This window comes from Lolium perenne, chromosome 4, assembly GCF_019359855.2.
Source record: "Lolium perenne isolate Kyuss_39 chromosome 4, Kyuss_2.0, whole genome shotgun sequence".
In the NCBI taxonomy this organism is placed as follows: Eukaryota; Viridiplantae; Streptophyta; class Magnoliopsida; order Poales; family Poaceae; genus Lolium; species Lolium perenne.
The window spans coordinates 296,839,026-296,866,687 of NC_067247.2; the positions used below are offsets into that span (position 1 = coordinate 296,839,026).

The 27,662-nt window shown below is 47.0% G+C and overlaps 2 protein-coding genes across 2 annotated transcripts; both read right to left on the reverse strand.

The window, feature by feature from the left end:
• Window positions 1–16,113: 16,113 nt before the first annotated feature.
• LOC127295849 (rhodanese-like domain-containing protein 10) lies at window positions 16,114–17,217 on the reverse strand. The gene is made up of 2 exons (XM_051325847.2): window positions 16,702–17,217; window positions 16,114–16,539 (listed from the first exon to the last, which is right to left on the reverse strand). Exons 1-2 carry the CDS (start codon window positions 17,139–17,141, stop codon window positions 16,347–16,349), a joined length of 633 nt encoding a protein of 210 aa, XP_051181807.1. The 5' UTR covers window positions 17,142–17,217; the 3' UTR covers window positions 16,114–16,346.
• Window positions 17,218–17,348: 131 nt separating this feature from the next.
• LOC127295847 (phosphoinositide phospholipase C 2) lies at window positions 17,349–21,409 on the reverse strand. Its single transcript, XM_051325843.1, has 9 exons — window positions 20,898–21,409; window positions 19,605–19,801; window positions 19,346–19,481; window positions 19,018–19,269; window positions 18,704–18,930; window positions 18,454–18,571; window positions 18,093–18,245; window positions 17,934–18,020; window positions 17,349–17,791 (listed from the first exon to the last, which is right to left on the reverse strand). Exons 1-9 carry the CDS (start codon window positions 21,327–21,329, stop codon window positions 17,501–17,503), a joined length of 1,893 nt encoding a protein of 630 aa, XP_051181803.1. The 5' UTR covers window positions 21,330–21,409; the 3' UTR covers window positions 17,349–17,500.
• Between the last annotated feature and the right edge of the window lie 6,253 nt (window positions 21,410–27,662).

Consider the following 27,662-nt stretch of genomic DNA (forward strand, 5'->3'; position numbering starts at 1 on the left):
GGCCTCGGAAGCTTCTGAGTGAAACTGCATATGGAACTGTTCTTCCAACTGCTTCCAAGTCCGGATCGAGTCCGGTGGCAATGAAGTGTACCACCCGAAAGCCAATCCCGTGAGGGACTGTGCGAAGAACCTCACGCGTAGTGGATCCGACGCTGAGGCCGTTCCTAGCTATGCCAAATATCGGCTCACATGCTCGATGGAGCTGGAACCATCTGATCCACTGAATTTGGAGAAATCAGGGAGCCGATATTTGGGTGGTAGCGGGACCAATTCGTACTCGTCGGGGTACGGCTTGGAATAGCCGATTGTCCTCCTTTTCGGTACCATGCCGAACTGGTCTCTCAGGATCGCATCGATTTGATCCGCGTGTGGGCCGCGGGAGTCGAACTCGAAGATTCGCCGGGGTGGCGTACTTAGCCAGCCATGCTTGTTTTTCCAGCTCGAGCCAACCGCAGGAGCTGAGCTATGGAGGTTCGTCGGGGTGGCATATTTAGCTAGCCACATCCGCTTCTCAAGATCCGTCGCCGACGTTCCTCCCGCTTCCGAAGTCCCTGCTGTCGCGGCCTGGTTTGTGAGTGCCCAGTTACCGCAGTCTGGCACATATGTGCACATGTACCCGTGAGGGATCTCCTTAGGCGCCTCATGCAAGAACTGGCAGTCGCTAGGGTCACCACCGATCTTGTAGACGACGAATGCCGGTTAATTCGGCACTTCTGGTGCTGCCAACGCAAATGGCAGCGGTGGACGGGACTGGAGTGGCATCTCTCCCTGGTATGTCCCGAGAGCTGGTCCTGACGGAGAGTACTGGTGTCTCATGATCTCCTGGATCACCCGGAGAGCGACACGCTCCAAAGTGTTCACCAGGTTCTCAGAGTGGCGGTGCAGCGAGTGAGCCACCATGTAGTTAATCTCCTGACGCAGGGACCTGGTGCGTTCTTCTGACGGGGCGGACAGGTCTATCCCATCGAGCGCACCATCAGGCGAGAACCCCTTCCACCTGATGCCATGTGAACGGGTTCTGTGAAAAGAGCCGATGAGGTCGGCCTCGAGGATAGCTTTGACCTCGTCATACTTCTTCTTGAGCTCGTCGGTCAGATCCTCGTACGTGACTGGGGTGCCGTCCGCCATCTCAGATGTAGATGGCGATGTGGTTGACGTCGAAGATTGTCCCACCGGGCGTGCCAGAATGTGTTGCGGTCAGAAACCCACCGGCGAGCAGCGACGGGCAACACAGTAGAGCCGGGAACAACTTAGGGCTGCGGCTGGCCCTGGTCCCTCCGAGCGACGGCCCGCAAAGCCTCCGGCACGCACGTCCGATGCTGGTGCAAGGGCGTGCCACCTGACCTATACCTGGTCAGGAAGGTGATGGAGATGCCTCGCTTAGTTTTCTTCATGGCATACACGTAAACATTAAATACGAGCCTCGATCGGCTCTCAGGTTATCCTGTGAATCGGCTCAAGGAGCCGATCCACCCATGATTCGTACGAGGTGTACGAATATATGGTGTTCCTGCTTGATCAAGATAAAGCTAAAACGATCTACGACGATTTAGGGTTTTCACCGCATAATCGGATCATCCTACTCACGATTGGGCCTCGCGGTCACGTACGGTGATCGTAAGCCGATCCTAGACAAGGCCTAAAAACCAACACGAGGTTGATCCCCGGAACATCCTGTCTAGGGCTAGCAAACTACACCCTACGCGTCGCTGGATCCTCCAACCCTTTGTAAGGCCTAACTATTGCAGATATTAAACTAATCCTTGAAGAACAAGGAGCAACCGTAACGGACCGGATCTACTAAATAATGGTCAAGCGGGGTGCCGCCCCTACACCTAAGATAGGTGTAAGGGCGGCTAGATGTATAAGGGTTGCACTACGACAGCATATGATACGAAGAACAATGCTAACCCTAACACATCTAAGATAACTACGTTGCTCGCCATCAAAAAGGCTTCAGTACGAGCAACGCATGGTAACGAATAAACTTGTACTGCCTAGATCGCAAGATGCGATCTAGGCAGCATGATGCTTACCCGGAAGAAACCCTCGAGACGAAGGAGTTGGCGATGCGCCTAGATTGATTTGTGTTGAACGATGGTTGTTGTTTATTTCATAAACCCTAGATACATATTTATAGTCCAGGGGACTTTCTAACGTGGGAATAATCCCCACCGTGCACGAGACAAACTCTACCTAACCGACACGTATCCTACTATATTACAGATACACGGGCCAACTAGCCCAAACTTTGCATAACAGGCCGATTCACGTGTTTCTTCCTTGTATATTCTTCAAATCCATCTTGATCACGGCCCACCTCTGACTCGGTCAAATTCTGGTGATAACAGAGCCATCTACATTCATGTAGACAACACCCAGGGCTCCACACTTCGCCGTCTTGGACACAGCCGCATCCACATTCAGTTTAGCAAAACCCGGGTTCGGGGGAATCCATTTTGGGCGCGGCTGAGCTGCACCGCCTTTAGGCTCATGGTTTTTGTTTGTTTTGAGAACATCTTTCGGAGACTGGTGTAACATGGTTGGTCGTACGTCGGCCTTATGAGAAGGGCCTATGTTCTCATGTTAAAGGCCCAACACGAACACTAGAATACCAAATTACCAATAGGCTGTTCATTCTTGGCCCAAGTGTTGACTCCTGTCCAAGATACCTATAGAGCTATCTCTCTAAGCGGGCCGGTCTAGTAAGGATTCTGGTGTCCTTGTTTTTAAGTTTTGGGACCGTTCGGAACCTTCCCGGTTTGGTTTTCCTCTAGTTTTTTTTTCTGTTTTCCTGTTTGGTTTGCTTTTTTATTTTTTTCTGTTGATTCTTTTATTTTTAAAAAATAAGAATTATTTTTTAGAATATGAACATTCTCAAATTTAAATTTTCTAAAATCTGAAACATTTTCAAGTTTGAATACTTTTTGAAATCTCAACTTTTAAAATCTGAACATTTTCAAAAATCTAAAATCTAAATGCATTTCTTCCAAAAAAAAATTGAGAAGAAAACAAATCTTCAATAAGAGCGATTTTTTTATAATGTGGCATTTTAGTCATTAACCAACATCATTACATAGTTCTTCCCGAATAAGTTCCCGGAATACATCAACTGAAAATTTACAAGCTAAAGTCTTAGCAGAACAAGAGCGATTTGAGAGAGAATAAAGAACATGAAAACGTTAAAATGGTCCAAGCACAACATCGCGCCAGGTACGCCGTACGCATAGAGCCGCAAACAGACGCTATAGAGCATCTCCAACAAAGGCTCTAAATCGTGTTCGTGCTAAAATAACCGACGATTTAGCGCGCTGAAGGCAAAAAACAACGCTCCAACAGATGCTATAAAACTGAGCGCGCGGAATATTTTTTAGCGCAGGCGCTAAATTGCGCTATCTTGTGCGGCAAATATACTGCCCAGGTTGCAGCGCGCTGCAAACTCCAATTCACGCGCGAGGCTCCAACCGTCATGAAATCTCACCCGCGCGGACGGAGACGCCGCTGGTTGGCGTGGATGTGCCGCCATGGCTTGGTCTGCCCCCGCCTAGGCTTGCTCCGATGGCATGAACTCCGCTGGCCGCCGCGCCCCGGAGCTCCGCCTCGCCCTGCACCAGCTCGACGACGGCGATGATTGCCCGCAGCTCGCCTTGCTCCCCGCGCGCCCGCTGCCTCACCCTGCCGGAGCTCCGCCTCCCTGCTCCAGCTCGATGATGGCGAGGGCTGCCTGCACCTCGCCTTGCTCCCCGCGCGCCCGCCGCCTCGCCCTGCCGGAGCTCCTCCTCCCTGCTCGAGCTCGACTACGGCGAGGGCTGCCCGCACCTCGCCTTGCTCCCCGTGCGCCCGCCGCCTCGCCCTGCTCCAGCTCGACGGCGAGGACGGGACATCGGCGCCGATGACGCCGCAGAGCTAGCTAGCTACCTACCTTGCAACAACGTCGATTTGATTTCTTGCAACAGCACAGCGGCGGGTAGTACCGTCTCGATTTGATTTCTTGCAACAGGTCGGAGCGGTTCCAGTAGATCAGCTAGCTTCCTTGAGGTTGATCTCACGATTGATTTGTTTTTGTGAAGAGGGCAGGTGCGCTTGTGACTGGAATCGCACGGGTCTAGAAATTGTGTTGATTTTCAGTCTATTTGTTTGGTCCAGTTTGATCTTCTTTTGATATATATATGTGGAAAAAGGTGTTTTTGGCGCTGTATTTTAACGCGGCTGGTAAAGCGCTGCGCGACGCGCGCTGCAAAATACAGCATCCGGTGAAATTGTCGCCTGCCTCGCGCTCTAAAAGTGGATACACCGCGCTGCAAAACGATTTTACAGCGTCAAATTTTACAGCCTCTGTTGGAGATGCTCTAAGAGCGTCAAATACATAAACCCACGGTCTACCCCTCCCCGCCTTTGTTCAATAAATGGTTGGCCCACTTAGGCTCCAATTGTCAGATTTAGGAAGCTTCTAGAAGATATTAACTGTTCAGGTTTTTCTATAAAAAAAAATTCTTGGTTTTCTTCTCCTTTTATATTTGAAAATTTAGGAGAACTTTCTAATTTTAGTGAACACATTCAATTTGTGAACAGTTTTCAAATTCATGAACAACTTTCATAATATTTTGAAAATTCAGAATTTTTAAATGCATGCATATGTTTTCAATTCATGAATATTTCATGAGTTTTTTTGTGAAAACTGTTAAATTCTTGAATGTTATTTTAAAAGCCCTGAATTCATGAGCATTTTTAGAATTTGTGAACATTGTGCAAATTCTCGAATTCGAGGGCATTTTAAGTCAGGATTTTTTTCCAAATTCATGAACATTTTAAATCTCTATACTTTTTTCAAATTCATGAATATGTTTTGAAAACTTGCCACCTTTTTGTATTTGGACAAAAATATTTCACCAAAAATATAACATTAAAAATCGAGACTTTCTTCTAGACAAATTGTGGCAAATGCAAACATAAAAAGAAATGAACAGCACGACCGGAACATCCACGAACGAGTTACTAGGACGACCCACCATGACTACGTGATACGGGGTGGCCTTCGGACACCACCGCCTCAAGACCGACAAGCCCTCCTCGTGGTCCAATGACACGAGCTCGAGCCCAAGCCCTACACCAAGAGGTGAATTCGCTCCTCTCCACGTATGCTTTCGATACCCCTTTGGATGACTTGCTACTTCATGCCAATACCCTATGTTCAATCAGGTACATCGACCAAGACGCAAGCCATGGAGACCAAGCCAATGGAGAGAGAGCTGGAAATGATGAAGATGGAGCTATAGCACCCAGGCCGGAACTTCCGCCCCCCAGGACCGGAACTTCCGGCCAGATGCCCTCAAGATGCCTTCCAGCGCCCAGGAAAAAGGATCCAGCCGGAACTTCCGCTCCAGAGGACCGGAACTTCCGCCCACCGGAACTTCCGCCCAAGTTCCGCCCAAGTTCCGAAAGTCCGCGAAAACCATACTGGATGTTACTGCGGGACAATGGCGGAATTCCGGAACAAGGCCGGAACTTGGCCGGAACTTCCGCACCGACCGGAACTTCCGCCCCTCAGGACCGGAACTTCCGCCCCTAACCGGAACTTCCGCCCATGATGACCGGAACTTCCGCCCCATCGAACTTCAGCAAGACAGCACTTTTCAGCGTGTAACTTAACCCTTCGCCCCCACCTATAAATAGCCTTGTTGGCTCAGATCTGAGATTAGACTTGATGTGAAATTAAACCTGAGCTTAGCTCACCCTTGTGGGAACCCTACCTAGATCTTTGATCTTGTACCCACCCGGGCTCCTTATCGACTCGTGAAGATCTCTTTGGTGACTTCTACCGTTTGTTTGATCTTTTGCTTACACATCTACCTATTTGGTCTTTTGCTTGCACTTCTATCAACCTTCCGGTCTTTTCACCCTTCTAGATCTTGCGAGCTTCGATTTGTCGATCTCTTTGCGGGACTTCTACCGGAAGGTCTTTTCTCGCAACCTCTATCGGGTTGGTGTATCGGGCCAACGAGGGAAAACCGGTTTGTGTGCGTGTGTGTGTTGTATCCCCACGATTCCCCCTCGCGTTCTTCGTGTTCATCGCGTTCATCCACCTACCCCCACGAGTTCCACCCAAATCCGTGAAGATCGGGCACATCCTTGGGCTTAGCCCTCATCATATGGTATCAGAGCTCTTTGGTTGCCACGGATTTCCTAGCCTCTTTTGCGTACCTTTCCTATCGAGAGTGGCTTTCTAGTGTTGCGAAGCATTGCGCAAGCATCCCGACCGTGAGGGTGTGTGTGTGTTGAGCAAAGCTTCGAAGCAAGCTCGTGTGAAAAGATAAGCAAAAAAAGTGTGACATACTTACATAGATAGTAGTATCCTTACATAGTGAGAAAAAGGAAGAAAAATACAAAAAGAAAAAGAAAAAGTGTGTGAGTGACACCTATACACAAAAGAGTCCAAAGCTTTTAAGCAAAAGAGAGAAAAGAGAAGAGAGGCGTCTTGCGCAAATCTTGTTGCTTCTCAATTTTGCAACCAAGCCACGGCCTCTCTTGTGTTAGCGTGACACCGAGCTAGTAGTCTTCGTTAGGACCATTTTGTTCTTGCTCATTTTCCAAGTCGCGCTAACCCCATTTTGTCCCACGCGTGTGTTCCTCCTTGTGTATGCCTTTTGTGATCACCGCCTTTGACTTGTGCCTTTTGGATCTTACCCACTTTTGACAATAGACTTTTCGTTTGGTTCTTCCATTTGGCTTTCCACATCCATACCTAACACCATATAGAGTTTTTGTTTTTGTGTGTGTGCATACATATCGGTTGCCCTCCGACTCGAAACACCTTTTCGATTTTGGTTTGCAAGTTTTGACATTCTTGGTAGTCTTTCCTAACCACCCACCACATAGTTCTTGTTTTAGTTGTAACCATGTCTAGTGGAGAAGGGTACCAACTACCAATGACGCGGCACCAACATTGGATAGCTACTCAAGCCGTCCACGCCAAGCTAAATCAATTTGAAGCCATGCTCAAGGATACCAATGTCTGCTATGAATAAAGAGCTCAAGTGCAAAGGAATGACCTCAACAATCAAGTTCAAGACCTCAATGAGAAGATTGAAACTCAAGGCAATGAGTTGAAGGCCACACTTGCCATACAAGGTCAAGAGACAAGGGAAATGAAGACGGCGTTGGACAACATCCTCCATACACTCAACCGTCAAGAAGAGAGAAGACACCACTCAAGGTCTTCGCGCTCTCATAGTTCAAGGTCAAGAGCTCCTACACCGTCTCGCCATGATTCTAATGAAGACCCACGCCACCATAATGTGGATGTTCAAGTGCTTCACCAACAAGCTCAAGAAGCGGAGCAAGCTCGACTTCGACTTGTCCATGAACGTCAACGCCTTGAAGAAGAGCGCCTTCACCAAGAGAACCTCAATGCTCAATTCCAACAAGAGCAAGAATGCCTTCGACATTATCAAGAGCTAGTTCGAGCAAGGGAACAAGAGCGTCTCCGCAATGAACAACAAGCACTTGAAGAACAAGAGCGGCAACGACAAGCACAAGAAGCTCAAGCTAGAAGACAACGCCTTCATGAAGAGGAACAAAGGCAAGTGCGCCAAGAGCGCCAAATCATCAATGTTGTTCATCCTCAACGCCCTCAAGGTCAAGATAATCGCCGTCATCATGACGACCGTCCTCATGCTAGAAGACCTCCTCCAAGGGCAAGAAATGAAGACTCAAGTCATCACCAAGCATCAAGTGAAGAAAGTGTGATGCCTCGGCGCCCCCGCAACAATGATGATCAAGATGAAGGTCATGGAAGACCACCTCCTCGTCAACAACATAGCAACAACAATAGAGATGCTCAAGGTCCACAACATCCACCTCAACAACGTCAAGACCTTGGTGAAGAAAGACCACCTCCTAGACGCAATGACCGCAATGAAGAGGAAATCTTTGGGAAGCTCAAGTTCACCATGCCTAAGTTCCATGGAGAAGAAGACCTCGATGCATACTTATCTTGGGTTCTCAAGGTTGACAAGATTTTCCGCATACACAACTTCTCCGAAACAAAGAAAGTGGCCATGGCATCACTAGAGTTTGAAGGATATGCAAATGTTTGGTGGGAAGAAGTGAACAAGAAGCGTGACAAGGAAGATCTAGAGCCCATTGATACATGGGAAGAGATGCAAGAAGTCATGCACAAGCGCTTTGTGCCCAACCACCATAAACGCGACCTCTTCAACAAGCTTACTCAACTCAAGCAAAGCTACAAGTCCGTTGAGGAGTACTACAAGGAGATGCACATGACCATGATGAGTGCCAATGTGGACGAGCGAGAAGAGCAAACAATGGCAAGATTCTTGAATGGATTGAACATTCCCGTCAAAAGGATAGTGGAGTTCTTGCCTTACACCAACATGGTTGAATTGCTTCATCAAGCTACAAGAGCCGAGCGCCAAGTGCGAGAAGACATAGCAAGTGCAAAAACAAAGTCCTTCTTCGCCGCATGCAATGCAACAAACACCTCCTCAAGCATCAAGAACACAAGTGCTATTGCTCCAAAGGATCCTCCTAAGCAAACGAAGAGTGCCTTCAAGACAACAAGCTTCAAGCCGGATCAAGCAACTATGTCCTCCAAAGCTTCCACGGGATCTACTAACATCACTTGCTTCAAGTGTGGAGCTCAAGGACATAAATCCTTTGAATGCAAGAACACAAGAGTTATGATAACTCGAGATGATGGAGATGTGGAGTACTTGAGTGAAGGAGAATATGAAGCCTTGGTACAAGCCGCAACCAATCATGAAGATGATGACTTGGAAGACCAAGAGCAAGTACTATGTGTGCATGATGCAAGCCCATCTCTTGTGGTGGCCAAAGTGTTGACAACCCATGCACTACCCAATGAAGATCAAAGGTGCAACATCTTCCAAACAAGAGCCGGAATCAATGGCAAGTCAATAAAGGTTATCATCGATGGAGGGAGTTGCCACAATCTTGCAAGCACCGAACTATGCTCCAAGCTCAACCTCACACTCCGGAAACACCCCCACCCTTACCATGTGCAATGGCTAAGTGACAATGGAAACGTCAAGATACAACATACCGTCTCCGTATCCTTCAAGATTGGTGCCTATGAAGACACCGTTGATTGTGATGTAGTGCCCATGACGGTGTGCCACATGCTACTTGGTCGCCCTTGGAAATATGACAAAAGAGCAAGCCATGATGGCTACACAAATGCCTATAGCTTCAAGGTCGGCGACAAGACGTTCATCGTACGCCCAATGACTCCTAGCCAAGTAATTGCGGACAATGCAAAGGCTTTAGCGAGGGCTAAGGAAGCTACCATCACTAGTGAGATGAGTGGTGAGAGAGAGACCCACCACAAAGAAAGTGAGCGCCACAAGCCATATATGAGTGAGATGAAGAGTGTCCTCATAGCTACCAAGAGTGAGATGAGAGAATTGCACCAAAACCCATCCACCATATTGCACTATGTGCTTATTTGCAAGGGGCCATCTTCGGAGAATAACAACTTAACAACACTTCCTTCGTCTTTGTTGTCTCTTTTGAAGGAGTTCCAAGATGTCTTCCCCGACGAGCTTCCGCATGGACTACCACCGCTTCGAGGGATTGAGCACCGCATCGACCTCATACCCGGCGCCCCTCTACCAAACCGCACCGCCTACCGCACCAACCCCGAAGACACAAAGGAGATTCAACGCCAAATACAAGACCTCCTCGAAAAAGGGTATGTTCGTGAAAGCTTAAGCCCTTGTGCGGTTCCCGTGATCCTTGTTCCTAAACCGGATGAGACGCAACGAATGTGTATGGATTGTCGCCCCATCAATGCCATTACCGTTCGATACCGCCATCCCATTCCGTGTTTAGATGACATGCTTGATGAATTGAGTGGTGCCACGATTTTCTCTAAGATTGATTTGCGTAGTGTCTACCACCAAATCCGCATGGCAATAGGTGATGAATGGAAGACGGCATTCAAGACCAAACTTGGTCTCTATGAATGGCTTGTCATGCCATTTGGTCTTTCAAATGCTCCATCCACTTTCATGCGACTCATGAATCACATCTTGCGACCTCTCATTGGCAAGAGTGTGGTTGTCTATTTCGATGATATTCTCATTTATAGCAAAAATCTCGAGGACCATGTGCAACATGTGAGAGAAGTCTTATGCATCTTGCGTCATGAGAAGCTTTATGCAAACCTTCCCAAGTGCACCTTTGCTCAAAACAAGTTGGTTTTTCTTGGCTTTGTGGTTTCCGCCAATGGCATTGAAGTTGATTCTTCCAAGGTTGAGGCCATCCACAATTGGCCCACTCCTACCAATGTTGGTCAAGTTCGAAGTTTTCATGGACTTGCCGGTTTCTACCGCCGCTTTGTGAAAGATTTCAGCACCATTGCTTGCCCTTTGAATGAGCTTACGAAAAAGAATGTTCCATTTGTGTGGGGCAAGGCACAACAAAAAGCTTTTGATGAGTTGAAAAAGAGACTTACCGAGGCGCCACTTCTTGTTCTTCCAAACTTTTCCAAAACTTTTGAGATTGAGTGCGATGCGAGTGGACTCGGTATTGGTGGAGTGCTTATGCAAGATGGAAAACCCGTGGCATACTATAGCGAGAAGTTGGATGGCGCACGCCTCAACTATCCTATATATGACAAGGAACTTTATGCTTTGGTTCGTGTTCTTGAAGTTTGGCAACACTATCTTTGGCCAAAAGAGTTTGTTATCCACTCCGACCATGAGTCTTTGAAATATTTGAAAAGTCAACACAATTTGAACAAACGTCATGCAAAATGGGTTGAGTTCATTGAGTCCTTTCCATATGTAATCAAATACAAGAAGGGCAAGGACAATGTTGTTGCGGATGCTCTTTCCCGCAAACTCACCCTCTTGCTCACTCGTTTGGATATCAATGTTTTGGGTCTTGATGAAATCAAAGATTTATATGCTTCCGATATTTTCTTTGGCCCAATCTTTGCAAAGTGTTCTAGTGACAAGGGCATCGATGATTTCTATTTGCACCAAGGATTCTTGTTCAAGGGCAACAAACTTTGTATTCCCATGTCTTCGCTTCGCCTTTTGCTCTTACAAGAATCGCATGGTGGTGGTCTTATGGGACACTTTGGACGAGAGAAGACATATGCCATGCTCTCCACTCACTATTATTGGCCAAGAATGTACCGCGACGTGGAGCGCCTTTGCCGACGGTGTACAACATGCTTACAAGCTAAGTCAACTTCCAACCCCTATGGTCTTTATACACCATTGCCTATTCCTCATGCTCCTTGGTCCGATATAACTATGGATTTTGTGCTCGGATTTCCTAGAACCAAATATGGTCATGATTCAATTTTTGTAGTGGTTGATCGATTCTCTAAAATGGCTCATTTCATACCATGCTCCCGGACGGATGATGCTTCACACATTGCTTCCTTGTTTTTTAGGGAAATTGTGAGACTCCACGGTGTACCAAGAAGCATTGTGTCGGATCGAGATGTCAAGTTCATGAGTTACCTTTGGAAGACACTAATGGCCAAGTTCAACGTCAAGCTTTTGTTCTCGTCATCCTCACACCCACAAACCGATGGGCAAACCGAAGTGGTGAATCGAAGCCTCTCCACACTACTCCGCGTCCTTGTCAAGAAGAATTTGAAGTCATGGGAAGATTGCATCCCGCATGCGGAGTTTGCCTACAACCGCGCCAAGCATTCTACAACAATGAGAAGCCCATTCATGGTTGTCTACGGGTTTGAACCACCTACGGCGATTGACCTCCTTCCTCTTCCGCTACATGAGCAAGTAAATATGAACATCGACAAGCGAGCACAATACATGAAGAAGCTACATGAAGATACAAGGGCAACAATCGAGCAACAAGTTCTTCGTCAAACAACACGCCTCAACATGAAGAAAAAGGCACGGATCTTCAATGAAGGCGACCTAGTGTGGATACATCTTCGCAAGGACCGTTTCCCTCAAGAAAGAAACTCCAAGCTCAAGCCCCGAGGCGATGGTCCTTTCAAGGTCCTCAAGCGCATCAACGACAACGCTTACGTCATCGACATACAAACATCCAAGTACTTGGTGAGCAACACATTCAATGTGTCCGACCTCTCACCCTATCATGGCGATGAGGAGAACATAGAGTCGAGGACGACTCTTTCCCAAGGGGGGGGAGATGATACGGGGTGGCCTTCGGACACCACCGCCTCAAGACCGACAAGCCCTCCTCGTGGTCCAATGACACGAGCTCGAGCCCAAACCCTACACCAAGAGGTGAATTCGCTCCTCTCCACGTATGCTTTCGATACCCCTTTGGATGGCTTGCTACTTCATGCCAATACCCTATGTTCAATCAGGTACATTGACCAAGACGCAAGCCATGGAGACCAAGCCAATGGAGAGAGAGGACCGGAACTTCCGGCCAGATGCCCTCAAGATGCCTTCCAGCGCCCAGGAAAAAGGATCCAGCCGGAACTTCCGCTCCAGAGGACCGGAACTTCCGCCCACCGGAACTTCCGCTCCAGAGGACCGGAACTTCCGCCCACCGGAACTTCCGCCCAAGTTCCGCCCAAGTTCCGAAAGTCCGCGAAAACCATACTGGATGTTACTGCGGGACAATGGCGGAATTCCGGAACAAGGCCGGAACTTGGCCGGAACTTCCGCCCCGACCGGAACTTCCGCCCCTCAGGACCAGAACTTCCGCCCCTGACCGGAACTTCCGCCCATGATGACCGGAACTTCCGCCCCATCGAACTTCAGCAAGACAGCACTTTTCAGCGTGTAACTTAACCCTTCGCCCCCACCTATAAATAGCCTTGTTGGCTCAGATCTGAGATTAGACTTGATGTGAAATTAAACCTGAGCTTAGCTCACCCTTGTGGGAACCCTACCTAGATCTTTGATCTTGTACCCACCCGGGCTCCTTATCGACTCGTGAAGATCTCTTTGGTGACTTCTACCGTTTGTTTGATCTTTTGCTTGCACTTCTACCTATTTGGTCTTTTGCTTGCACTTCTATCAACCTTCCGGTCTTTTCACCCTTCTAGATCTTGCGAGCTTCGATTTATCGATCTCTTTGCGGGACTTCTACCGGAAGGTCTTTTCTCGCAACCTCTATCGAGTTGGTGTATCGGGCCAACGAGGGAAAACCGGTTTGTGTGCGTGTGTGTGTTGTATCCCCACGATTCCCCCTCGCGTTCTTCGTGTTCTTCGCGTTCATCCACCTACCCCCACGAGTTCCACCCAAATCCGTGAAGATCGGGCACATCCTTGGGCTTAGCCCTCATCACTACGTGTGAACCTCATAGCTAACGCTATGCGGTTGATTCCTATTTGACGCTCAACGCGTCTGTTATCTCTAGGACACGCACCCTCCATCGTACCAGCATGCCATTGTTGGGTTGGCCTCATAGGTGGTGGTCATTAAGAAGAAGATGAGCATGAGGAAGCAGAAGATGACTCACCCACCGCCTCGAAGATGGGGTGGCTAGAAGCAACGACGTCGGTACAAGCGAGAAAAGAACCTCCCCGAAAACAAGGACGACACATCTGTTTGCGGCGTCATCGGCGGAGGGAAGGAATGGAACTTAGAGTTCTGGGTAGGGAGGTCGGGTTCGAGCGTGGGGCTCATCAGAATTCGTTCTTAGGTTTTTCGGTATAGGATGTTCGCTGGAGACATCGGAGGTAGAGAGTTCAGATGGAGGTCTAGAATGGCGGAGGACCCGTGAAGGCGGCATCTCCTGCATGGGTGGGTGGGAGGCATGGCGGGAGAAACACGCCACGGGTAGCTGCAACAAGCAGTTAGGCTAACGGGGGACCAAGGTGCTGGTGTGGTGGGGTGGTGGAGACGACCGTGTGGGGATTGAAGGTAAAAGTTGACCGCGTTATGATGGTGGGTTTTGGCACACTACATGGAGAGCGTGCATCGAGACCTTAGCCGACGGGTTTAGAACATCTCCACGGGAACACGAGGACACAAAATCGCCAGCCCAGCGGACGGACGCAAACGGGCCGAGGCAAGGAAACGACCCATTACATGCCTAAATTTGGGTTGGGAACGCGTCTGCGCGGACCGCGCGTGTGTCCTCCCGCTTCCGCAATGGACCACCCACAATTGATTCACAAATATAATTGGACCGATAGGGATTTTCATTAATACTTGGCAAAAAATAACCCATCTTTATATAGGGAGGGTTAACCTAAACTACAACAGCCCTATCTACTTGTTGTCGTACGCCCTGCCATGGCCGGGCTTACTTGCAGCCGCGTCGCCGGCCCCAACGGGGCCCAACATGGGCCCCAAGCCTCGCGCTCCTGCTGTCCGCGGAGGCGATCCACATCGTTTCAAACAGTTCGTCATGAGGAAGTTAAATTTTGAACGAAAATACATTTGCATTCGTTATATGTTCAAATTGAGGTCGATATTTAGTATCTATACACAAAATGTGTTGTTTATATACATGTAGCTAGGTCAGCTACAACTAAAATGAAACGTAGTAAAAATGAATCTACTAAGAATATCCCGTTGCGTCTCCCAAACCGTTCCCCAAACGGCGTCGGATTGAGCATTTGGGGGACGTGTTCCGTTCGTGCCGCGTTTGGGGGATATCGCTCCCCAGTCGCGTCCCCCAAACGCCGCCCCCAAACATTAAAATACTCTTTTTTTGTTTTTTGTAATTTTATTTCAATAAAGAGAAGAAACATTCCATAAACTAGCTAATACATAATTGGGAAGGTGGTTTACACAAAGACATAGTTTGGACCATGGTTTTCCACAAACTAATACATAGTTTGAACTATGGTTGATACAAATATAAAACATTACAAAATAACTAAATCTAACTAGGTCGGGCATCGAAGGTTTCGTTTGTTCACTGCCAAGAAAGAACACTCGAGGGCACATCCAGTCACCCAAACTGGAAAATCCAGCTGTTGACGGTGCCCCTATTGGTTCTTCCGAGGAAGAACAACCAGAAACCTCCGTGCATATTTTCGCTGCGAAGAAACAACACTCATCAGTCGTCGTCCTCCTCGGCGCTGTTGCCGTGGTAGTGCCGGCGGCAACGCGTCTCGTCGAACACCTTGACGCTCATGTCCCTCTCGCCAAAGTAGGAGAACATGAGCACGAAGCCGGCTTCGAGGCGGTGGTAGCGCGCGAACTTCTCCCAGCTGATGTGGAGGTACATCTTGCCGCGCGCGTCGTAGATCACGTCCACGATCCACCGGCAGCAGCCGCAGACATCCAGCCGATGTGTAGATAGACGACGGTTAGGTTAAAATTCAATGTGCCGCTGACGCGTCGGTCCCGCCACTCCGCGCCTCGCTTTTCGGTGTGTCCGACGTCCCCGGAGCGTCCCCTGTGTAGCGGGGATGGGCTCAGGGCGCGAGACACCGTACCAGGCCGCGCCGGACAAAAAACGGTTTTGGGGGACGCGGCTAAAACGTTTTTTTGTCCGGCATGCCCCAAATCCCTTTGGAGAACGGTTTGAGGGTGCAACTAGAGATGCTCTAATGTGGATGAGTGGGTGGGCAGGCCGGTGAATCCCGCGTTTCCAGATACAAACTAAAAGAAACGGCACAATATTATGTTGCGGGTGCCTGCAATAGAAATAGAAACCGTCTGCGGGTGCAATCAACCGTCTGTGAACACAAAAGTTGTGGGCCATGGTGAGATGAAGCTACTCCGCAAAAGAATTTGGAATCGGGCAAACATATACGAATATCTTGACTAGATTCAGATAAAAAAATTCAAACGGGACACGAAATTGCCATTTAAATATTTGACTAAACCAGAAACTGTTCATGGAAAGTGATTCGTAGCATTAATACATATCTTTTTCGTGTTTAACATATTTCAAACCGATCCACCGTTTTATAGATCGGAAAGGACTAAAATAATGATTAGTGGCAAGTTTAAGTAGATATCCAGCCATGAAGGTCCACTTTCGCTCTCTTCAGATCGTGCCTAGGAAGAAACGGCTGAATCCAACGTTCCTCTTAAGCCATGTTTTGCCTACATCTAAGCTGCTTTGAGACCATGTTGTAAAATATTTTTTGTTATGGGCTACCAAACAACCGATTTTTGACCCATCACATGTGAGCTTGTCCATTGTGAGCAACCAATCACACCCTACTTCATGGTTGATCCATCGTGGTGCCAATGTAATGTACTGAATAGTGGAAGAAGGGCAGCCTAGAGAGTAGAACTTCGTAACTATTGATGGATCTACCGTAGTACAATATACTTGAGCCAAGCAAATAAAGCAAATCGAGAGGAGAGGATAACTGATCGAGTCGAGTAGTGTGAGCGCCATGGCATATTGGCATTGCATTCCAAGCTTCTCACTGTACCACCCGCAGCAGCAGCAAGATCTGGAGGAAGATGTAGGAAGTTCCCCCGATGGTGGCGTACCGGAGCTTGCTCTCCCCCTCCACGTCGGCGAAGTCGCCGTCGACGGACTTGCTGAACCCGCCGGCGAGCCACCCCACGTTCTTGTACCCGTCGTCGTGCAGCATCCTCACAGCAATCAGCGACCTTGAAACAGTTGGCGAGCCAGCGAAAAGCTTCATCAGTCAACATGTCCAGGAAAACAAAATGTATATATATATGCATCGTGCGTGCCACTCAGCTATTCCGTTTATCACCGCAGCGAGCAAAGCTATGATCTTTGACTAACTGCTACACTAGTTTACTTGCCTGAGGCCTTCGCCGCATGCGACGAGCAGCTTGGCGTCCTTCCCGGGGACGACGGCGGCGACGTCGTCGAGGAAGCGGTTGTTCATCTTGGTGAAGGACTGCCCGGTCCAGAGCCCGATGTAGCCCAGGTGGACCCACTTCTTGAGGAGCGTCACCGGGCTCATGTCGTCGTCGGATATGAATAGCGGCACGTGGACGGAGCCCCGAACAGCGGCGCGGCCGTGCTCCCAGGCCGGCCGGATGTCCAGCAGCTGGAAGCCCTCGGCGCTCATGGCCTCAGCCGCGTCCCTCGGCCGGACGGCCTTCACCGCGCCGGATTGCACCAGCTCCTTTGCCCCTCCAGCCCACGACTTCGCCTGCGCCCTGACACGAGAGCGAGAGACGCCTGTGGAGGCGGAGGAGAAACAGGCGGCCGCCGTCGCCGCAGCACCCATTGCCATGGCCACCACCGCCTGGTTTAGTCAGCTCTGCTCTTCCCCGCGCTTGGTACGCACCCCTGCCTGGGAAGGATACGTTTCCAGGTGTCTTATCCACATGATTTTCTAGGTTCGATCAGCACCGTTGGGAAAGCGGGGTGCTTACATTCTTGACCGCACGATCACTCTAACAGAGCAGACGGCAACGAGACCCAGCCCAAGCAAGGCGACTATGAAATTTTGTGATTCTTCTAGAAGTCAAAAATTCTTAGATCTTAGACAAATCGATCTATCTAGCTAGCTATCATTTCACAGCATGATAATACAACATGTGTTCATGCACAGCACATGCTCACCGAGCCTGCCGGCCAGCCGGGAGCTGGCTAGACGAACTCGAAGCTCATGAGGAGCTTGACGCTCTTGAACTTAAAGCCCTGGTGGTCGAAGAGTGGCACGGTGCGGACCCCTGGCCACAGCTCCGACACCGGCAGCACGGTCTGCCCGCCGAAATCATCCTCGTTCACGTCGTACTCGTGCACCTCCACCCGGACCAGCGCGATCTCCGGTACCGTCAGCTGGAAGGTGAACTGCTCTTCCCACACCGGGACCCAGCTATCCTCCACGACTCTCGTCTTCTTCATCGTCGAGTCTGACGGAACTCCGGCAATGCCCACCTGCTCGTTGAGGGGATTTCGAAAAGCAATCAGCAATGCGTCAGGTTTGGTGTCACTCAGTTTTATCTTTAGTTGGCTGTGAGTTAATTGTATTAACTTGGCACGTCAAATTGCATTCAAATTGCAGTGGTTCTGGCAATACCTTTACATAGAAATCTGGAGGAGAATATGAATCGAAATGTGTCTGCTTAAAGTCCTGCTGCCAACCGTCACCCATGTACACTTTCACCTGAGGAACAAGTAGCCAAGTGAAACCCACTTCTACATTTCAGATAGAAAAGCAAAGGAATGTGTTATGTACCTTGAGTGTTGTCTTCACTGGTAGATCTGCTGTCGGATCGAAAACCTTTCCATCCGGACAAGTTTGCATCAAGAAGTCTGGTTTCTTCACATAGCCACAGCCTCCATTGGCTTTGTAGAATCCATTCATCAACCAAAGGGCTCTTCCATATCCCTGCAAAAATAAAATGTCAGGCCTTATACTATCGACAACTGAAGAGCACACAGTTAGGGACCATCATAGCAAATAGCAGAGGAACTGTTTCCTTAAGGAAAAAATATGCACCATAACGCAACCAATTAAGGCAATTCATCCCCAGAAACTAGACATCTGTAAGCTGTAGGAATTCAGTCCAACTATAATCTCTTGCTAACATCATAACCTGCATATTGAACGCCACCATTTGAGCACCATGCACCCAGCCTAGAAATGGATTGTAGTTGGATGAATTGAAGCGGGTTCCCTTTGGGTATATCCTCAGTAGATTTCTTTGCGTAAAGCTGCTTGTAGCAAACAGGATGAGCACTTCAGTAATAAAAAAGAAGTGGATAAACATAGTTTCAATGCACAAAAATGCAATAGTATGATTGTCTCCCTCCAATGTTTGCTGAGCAATTCAATAGTAGACGGACCTCACTATGTTGGGACCATGGCGTGCTGCCACTTTTGCAAGTTCTTGCTCGCTCAAACTTAGACGCCTAACTTTGTCTGGGTCACTCTTTAAGGCGTCAACAACAGAACCCTTTGGCTTTCCTGCCTTGATAGTAATCAGGTGCTTATACTCCAGTGGCGCATTCTTGCGGGCTTTCTTCTCATCTTCATCCACATCTCTTTCACGGTATAATAGATCGTCCTGATGCTGTTAGAGCACCATTTTGTAAGTCCCGACATACAAATGTTGAGGTAAAAAAAGGAAGAAATGTTTTGTGTAACTTTAATCAAGTACCTTGTTGGCATCTTGCAACTCATCCTGAATATCTGGAACTTCTCTGCCCCATGCTGATTCTTCATTTTCTCCTTTGCTAAATTTTGGCACTGTACCTCTATCTTTCATAGTGCCACCCTTTGCTTCAAGGTACTCCTTTGGGGGCTTCGTTGACAGGAGGACACGCCCCTTCAGTGCTTCCGGTGAAGGAAATTCTTGAAGATGTTTTGATTCAGGATAGTACAGGATATCTCCAAATACTTCAAGGACCATCTAAATAGAATTCAGAACTAGGCACGAGAGAATCAAATGCACCAAGATGTTAATCATATAAAGAAAATACAATTACCTTAGCTACTTTTGCCTGAAGATCAGATGTAAGGTGGTCTTCTAATGTAATAATAACAGGATAGGGAGATGCAACAAAGGCATATTCTTTAATGGATGTCAAACATTTCAAAAGTGATACTGGGGCCGTAAGTGTCCTGCGAAGAGTCAAAGGAAAAGAATGAAGTCATAGCATATGGAGTAACCTTTGTAGTACAATTTACTTGCAACAACTTGATGTTGAAAAATTCTCTCTTCAAGGAAGGATTTGACAAGCGTACCTTCCATGGAGAATGTCAATGTCATCTTTAGAAGAATTTGGCCACATGTCTAATTCAATTACACGGACACCTATTTGTAGTGCCTTGATGATGGGAGCATCACTACAATCACTGCTAAGTTGATTGCCAGTAAGATATGAGTTGTGTCCGGTGTATATGAAATAATGGGACAATGGTGCATTCATGTTGTGATGGACCTGGGGACACGAGATTTACAGTCAACGGACATCTCAAACAATATTGCACAGCACACTCTAAGTTATATCAAAATTCAAAACGAAGCTTGTCATGCTAGCCGCAACAGATAGTTACCAGTAAATAAATAAGAGCAAATAATGGCAAACAGAATATTTACATAAAGCTAGTCACCAGACTTTGGAGAAATTCAGTTATTTTCTCTACTAAAGTGGTATCATTGATTCAGTAATACAGCCATCAGCTTCCTGCACGCGATGCATCATGACACAACATTCCAACAGTTAGGCAAGGCAATGCAGTGACGTTTCAGAAACAGTTAATTGGTATGCATTTGTGTTTTGTTACAGTTATGCTAGATAGTTTTTTTTTACAGTCAACAGACATGTCAAACCACATAGCACACTCCAAGTTACATCAACATTCAAAGCGAAGGTTCTCATGCTAGTCGCAACAGATAGTTGGCAGTAAATAAATAAGAGCACATAATGGCAAACCGAATATTCAGATAAAGCCAGTAAATAAATAAGAGCAGATAATGGCAAACAGAATATTAGCCATATCAGAGTTTGGAGAAATTCAGTTATTTTCTCAACTAAAGTGGTCTCCGTAATTCAGTATAACAGTCATCAGCCTGCTGAGCATGATGCATCATGACACAACAACATTCCAACAGTTGGGCAAGGCAATGCAGTAACGTTTCAGAAACAGTTAATTTGCATGCATTTATGTTTTGTTGCAGTTGTGCTAAATAGCTTTGATGCAGCATCAAAACATCTCACACTAGAGTGGACATTTGCACCACGGTTGGAATTATGTTTCGGAACCAAGCAAAACAGGATTTCTGTGTCATACACATGATCCTTTGATAGCGCCAATGGCTGGAAATATATATTCAAATGACAGAGCAGTTCGCCAAGCACAAATTCCTTTCGAAATTGCAGTAATCGGTGATGCGGCAAATGCCGCCAATTCACCACATTGTGTAAACTGCGTGTGGATGCACATCCAAACCCACAATTGAGTAATTGACACGCACAAAAAATAAATAAAAAGATATATGTCAGGCGACATTTGGGAACACCAGCGGATTGCTACCTTGGCCTGGCGGATGGGCGGGTTGAGCTCCTCGGAGAAGAGGAAGCTGTGGAAGTCGTCGACGGTGAGTGCCGGCTTCCCGAAACGCGGGGTGCGGCTGCGGCCCTGGAGGATCCGGTCCACGATCCGCTCCGCCGCGTCCATCTCCGCATCGCCGCCGGCGTCCGGCTCCCCGGTGGCGGCGAGGTAGCGGCGGAGCTCGTCGACGCCCATGTACGGCGTGCCGCCGGAGAAGCGCGAGAAGAGCGTGCGCACGTCCTCCGGCGTGGACGCCTCGCCCGGCGCGAACCTGCGCGTGAAGAAGATGCAGCACTTGTACGTCCCCATCTCCGCCGCCTCTGCCTCGCCGCCCGATCCCCCTGGATCGCCAGGTTTTCTCTCCTGGTTTGCTCCCCGGCGTGTGGGGGTGGGCGGATAATTTTTCCTCTCCATTTTGGGATTCCTCGTTCCCGCATTGCGAGTTTTTAGGGGCGATTCGAAGGTGGCGTCCGGCCTGGGGGTGGAAGGAGAGGACAGGAGACGGAGAGGCGAGTTTTAGAAGTTTAATTAACTAATTTAATTTAATTAAATAATGGGGAGGAAACTGACAGGTGGGACTACTACTAACGTTTCTCAGTACAGCCTAGCCGATAAGGGTATAAATGGATATGCCAAGAATCTTGAGTCCATTTAAAAAAATCCATATCCGGTTCTTTTCTGCGAAAATTTCAATAATACAAAGTATTCTAAAAGTAATAAAAATTACAAATAAATTATTGAACCACCTAGCGATGACTTATTAAACAGGAAAAATAAGGATAACCAGATAGCACCCCATATCATTGATGGCATTATCCTTCCGGAGCCCGAGGCCTCTTCATCTTTAATGAAGGATGGTCACCCGGAGCTAGTGGCCTTTACAGCGTTGGTGGCGGCCCTCGCGGCCTTGCGTTTTTTCTTAGCGTTCGTAAAATTTCGCGTCATTTTAGATATAGCTTTTTTTTTAGAATCAATACGATGTTTGGTGGTTAGGAGGGTGGTTGTACCCCCAGCCCACCAGAGTTCAAACCCTAGGTTTGATATATGTGTGTTCCATAAATGCGGAATAATCATTCAGTGGGAGGCGACGTTCCCGTCGACAGCGAGACATCTGTGGTGACTTTCGTCAATTTCAAAATCCAATCTGCCGGCTCAGTCTTCTGGAGGTGCTCATAGGAGTAGGGTGTGCGTGTGTGCGTTCATAGGAGTGCGTGTATGTGAGCGTCTATATTTGTACTGTGTTTCTCAAAAAAAAAAAAAAATAGCTTCCTTCTGTTCTGGGTAGTGTGAGCTTGCCATCCATGTCGCACAGCTTCTACACTACGCCATGCACCCTGCATACTTGCTCATGATGCCATGTCGCAGTGGATACATCCAATCACCCTATGATCTTCCAGCTCTTCCTCCTGCCGCCGATCGAGCTGCTCAAAATACTTGAGGTCAAACGAGGAGGGGGTCTCATAAGGTTGATCTTGGCCAGAAGTAGTTGTAAGACTAGTCATAGTGGGGAGTAATATATAGTGTTGTAATGCATATGACATTACTCTATGTTACTATCTTTATAATACATACTAGTAACTTAGATGTAGTATCATGCATGAGTATAGTAATTAGCTTGTATAATCTATCTTGAAAAGTGTGATGTTATGGTAACATACTGTAGCTAGTTAACACAATCATCTCTTTCTTCATTTAATATGATGTCATGTCATCAATTTGCATATAGTTAGCAATGCATGTAGCTCTATGTTACTACCTTAGTTACTCCTACTATAAGTAGTCTAATGATACGCTACCCTTATATATAGTGTTGGTAATTAGTGACAATCCCTATAAACAAATATTTTCATTGGGTTTATACAAAGGAATATTTCATAACTAATGCTTATAGTAGATGTGTTGGATTTAAGTATGGAGGTCATGAAAATAAATATATGCCTTAAATGTTGGCATCAAAATCATTTGAAGAGAAGAATGTGATATGATTAAGAAAAAGAAATGAAGAAAACCTTGAGTAGTATTTTCCTTGCCAGTTGTCATGGAACAGTGCGTTTGCAATTGCAAGTGCATTGTAAACTTTGGGAGAATCAGAAAACCAGCAACTTTGGGCATATTGACAACTCCCGCTTATAAAGATATTAATAACAGCGACATTCACTGGGCAACAGCATATCAAATACCAAGTGATCTGACAAAACAGCACCAAAAGGGACTTGCATTCTTTCAGAAAGGAGAACCGTCGATCAGATGCTATATGCAAGCATTAACTATAAATGACTACTATCAACTGCTATCACATCTCAACAATCCAGATGTTCTCAACACTTTCATCCCCATCAGACCTACGAGGAAAGTGCTTCTCTACATCCCATACAGTTGCACAGTCTCTCTCAGCATTGAACGTGATAAAGTCCACAAGCTGGGGAAATTTATAATCCCAGTGATCATCTCCATTTCCAATCTCGTCATTCTTACTGTTCTCCAATCCACCATGGTGTTCTTTGTCGATAGGGTGGTAAATCTTTTTATGTCCGCAGGTACAAGATCTACACCCACCTACATATTGTAGAAAGAAGAATTAGTAGAAGAGCTTTTCACAACAGAAAATAAAAAAATAATAGAACGTTTCAAGTATCAACAAAATTATAAAACCATGTAACTGGTTCATGAAGGTTCAGCCAGCCAATATAGCTTGCCTGGAGGAAAATGGCAAATAACCTAACAAAAACAGCTGCATTAAGATTGACAAAACAAAAGAGTCTTGATCTCCAAGGCAAACCGAAGGCAGGTGAAAGGGGAATTTAGTACACATAAAGGAAATTCGAGACTAGAGTTAGCTTAGAAATATCTAGAGATTTATATTGGCAGCACTGCGGAGCAAGGAAGACTACATGAAAAAGTGACACATCAATGTGTATCATTCGGTTCGAAAATGGTAATTGGAGCAATGAACTCCTTACTGTGAAGGTTTCCCTTTAACTATATATCTGGATTGTATATTATGAGCGAAATTTGCGAAGCCAGGGAACTGGCACCATTTTGTGTCTAAGATCCCCAGAAACTGCAGTGTCCTGGGCTGGTGCTCTGGGCATAAACAATTTTTTTGATAATCTGTATCACTCGTGACCTGTCAGGGAGTATGACTTGTTCTGGATACATCTAGATGGCACTATAAAACAGAAGCATGAAGCATCCCGCATGTTTCAGTAAATAATTGATTCCTATTTTTATCCGTGAATTGGCAGTATCTCTATAGCTAGAATATAGTCATGTACATGCAAGTCATGACAGGATTAACTCTTTTTATGCATGAATTGGCAGTATCTATAGCTAGAATAGCCACATACATGCAAGCCATGACAGGATTAACTCATTGCTAGCAATGAACAATTCATCCGCATTTTGATTCTCTATTTTTATCCATGAATTGGCAGTATCTATAGCTAGAATAGCCATATACATGCAAGTCATGACAGGATTAACTCATTGCTAGCAATGAACAATTCATCCGCATTTTGATTAGGAAAATGATCCGTTGCCCCCGGGGGATAAGGCTCTCCCAGCCCCCGGATCCCCAGCCGCCGGATCAACCATTTTGATGGTTAGATTTGTATGTAGCAAAAAAACACCTTCGGCAGCAAAAAATCAGACCCGGCAGCAAATGACTGAAGCAAAAAACGGTTCGTTCAGAAAAAGAAAAGTAAAAAGGCTGGGCTCGCTGGAGACCTCCCCGGAGATCACGTAGCAAAAAAAATATGATAATGTAGCAAAGATGAAAATCATCAAAGACATCGCCGGAGACAACGTAGCAAACATATTATCACGATGTGATGCTATTTTTTTTGCTATAATTTTTTTGTTGTTTTGCTACTTTAATTTAAAAAAATTGCTACGAGCTCTCCGGCGAGATCTCCGGCGAGGTCTCCGACGAGCTCAGCCTTTTTATTTGATTTCGTAACTGAACCGTTTTTTGCTACAATGTAGCAAAAGCGGGTTATTTTTTGCTGCCGGGAAGTGTTTTTTGCTACATTCAGTAAAAGCAGATCTGGCCGTCCAAGATGGCCGATCCGACGGCTGGCGACCCGGGGGCTGGGAAATCAGATCCCCCGGGGGACGCCCAGCAGTTTCCTTTTGATTATCGTGGATCTAAGAGCTTATAGCAGATTGCAAAGTATGTAGGACAAGAAGGATCAGGAATACTTCTGTAAGACTGTAATGGAAACTATGATATGGCTAAGACTGCAGCACGGTACAGTAGTATTTTTGAGTATATGCAGTTAATTTCAACTGTAAATGAGACCATATATAGTTAAGGTTATTTTTTAATTCATAGCATACAACTGTGCACAGATTGAGATGTTGATACATGTATTGTACGGAGAACTGATATTAGAAATAAGCTTCAAGAAGAGATCAAAATGTCATAGGATAATGGTGGAGAGGGAGAGAGCAATATACATACCAATTGTAGATGGTTTGATTGGGCAGCACAAGACGATGTCCTCCTCGAGGAATTCGTCATCTTCACCCATGGGTGCAGTTGCTTCGGCGAAGAAGCAAACGGGCAGCTCACCAGCAGCGTCCTTTAGCCGTGCCAAGAAGTTGATGTGCCAAAAGGCTTCCCCACGAATGAACATGTGCGAGCCCAATATGAAATGGAGCTCGTAGTGTTGATCTGTTTGCTGAGCATATTTGCACAGTGCAGCTTCAGTCAGTTGGCGTGAGAATTCCTGGGAATATCTGCAGCCGTCAATGCGAGACTTGATTATGGCAGACACCCAGGTCGTCACCAGTGGAGGAGGGGGGGCAGAGATCTCCTGGAATCGGGGAGGGAACCAGCATGGCGGAGAGGCGATCGAGGTCAGGAGCGAAGAGCACCTGGTTGACGCGAAGAAGCATGTCGGCAGTATGCTCAACTTTGGGAAGGACCGAGGAGGAGAAGTACGCCATGGCGCGCGGCACGGGATGGTGCGTGGCCTCGGCGGCGGCGAGAAAGGTGGCATACTGGCATGGGTGGGCGACAAGGCGGAGTCAGAGGCGGAGGCGACGGCTTGCAAGAGGTCGGCCCTGGAGAGATGTAGGTGCCAGAGCGCGTCGGCGCGGGAGAGGGAGGGACAGAGTTGGAGAAGGAAGGCGACGAGGCCCTCGAGGGAGCGGTGGGCGGCGCGGGCCATGCATTGGGGGCTGATCTCGAGCACGTCGCCGAAGTGAAACTCGGTAGTGGGGCGGCGGGGAAAGGCGGTGTCATACCAGATGGCGTTGACGAGGATGATGTCGACGGAAGAGAAGGGCTCATCGTCCGGGCAGCACTAGCGTCATCGCCGCTTTCCTTGCTAAAGGTGTTGCTTGATATGCGGTGCTTCGATGGGCTAGGAGTGTGCTGGAATTCTCCGGGGGCGCAGCGGTTGCGAGTCGTCTTCATTCTCTCGAGCTGCCGGTGTTGGCATTTCTTTCCTTTTTTTCTTTCTCTTTTGTTTCTTTTGGGCTTCGTGGTGCTGCGGCACCAACGTGCTTGTTGTATCGGTTGGTTGTTATATTAATATAGTGGGGCGAAAGCCTATTTCGAGAAGGAATTTTCTGCTCTTACGGTAAATCACTCGGGTGAAGGGGAAGGAAAATTGTTTCCATCAAGACAACAACTAAGTTAAAACTGTAGTTAGTACTATACAGTGAGGACTTCGTTCATAACAGTTAGGACAGCTGGTATCGCTTGTATGACCAAGAGCATCACGGTAATTTAACCAACACTTGCACGCTTGTTCTGAACACCACGAGTACGTATACGTTGATTTGCCTTGTGCATCTACTGGAAAGCAGGTGAATCGTTTGTCTTGGTGCTTACAGTACTGTAGAAGCTATCCATGTAAGCAATACTAACCCCAGAACATTTGCCAAATGGATTGATCAGATCCAAGCATGAAAATGTTGCTTCAAATACAGCATGAGATTAAAAAAATGCGTGATTTAGTTTTTTAGGGAACTAACTTAAGGAGTAGTTTTTTTTATTGCCAATTGGCATATGGAACAATGCGTTGTCGTGGTGCTTACAGTACTATAGAAGCTATCCATGTAAGCAATACTAACCCCAGAACATTTGCCAAATGGATTGATCAGATCCAAGCATGAAAATGTTGCTTCAAATACAGCATGAGATTTAAAAAAATGCGTGAATTAGTTTTTTAGGGAACTTAGTTTTTTGAATTGCCAGTTGGCATATGGAACAATGCGTTTGCAACTGCAAGTGAACTGTAAACTTCCGACAATTAAGGGAGATTCAGAAAACCAGTCAGTTTGGCACATTTACAATCATAACTTTAAGATATTAATAATAATACTCACTAGGCAACATCGTGTCAAATAGAACACAGACATATCAAGTAGCAACATTCACTAGGCAACATCATGTCAAATAGAAACACAACATATCATACAAAACAGAACAAAAACATCATTATTCAAGATAGGCACTAGCAGTCAGATGCTCTATGCAGTCATACTATATAAATTACTACTGCTAACTCCTATAATGCTTGACGGATCCAGAAGTCCTCTACGCTTTCATCCCCGTCAGAACTCTGAGGAAAGCTCTTCTCTACAGCACATACAGTTGCACAGTCCCTCTCGGCATCGAACGTGATAAAGTCCACAAGCCGAGGAAAATTATAAGCCCAGTGATCATCTCCATTCCCAATCTTGTCAGCATCATAGTCCTCCAATCCACCGTTATGTTCTTTGTTGATAGGATGG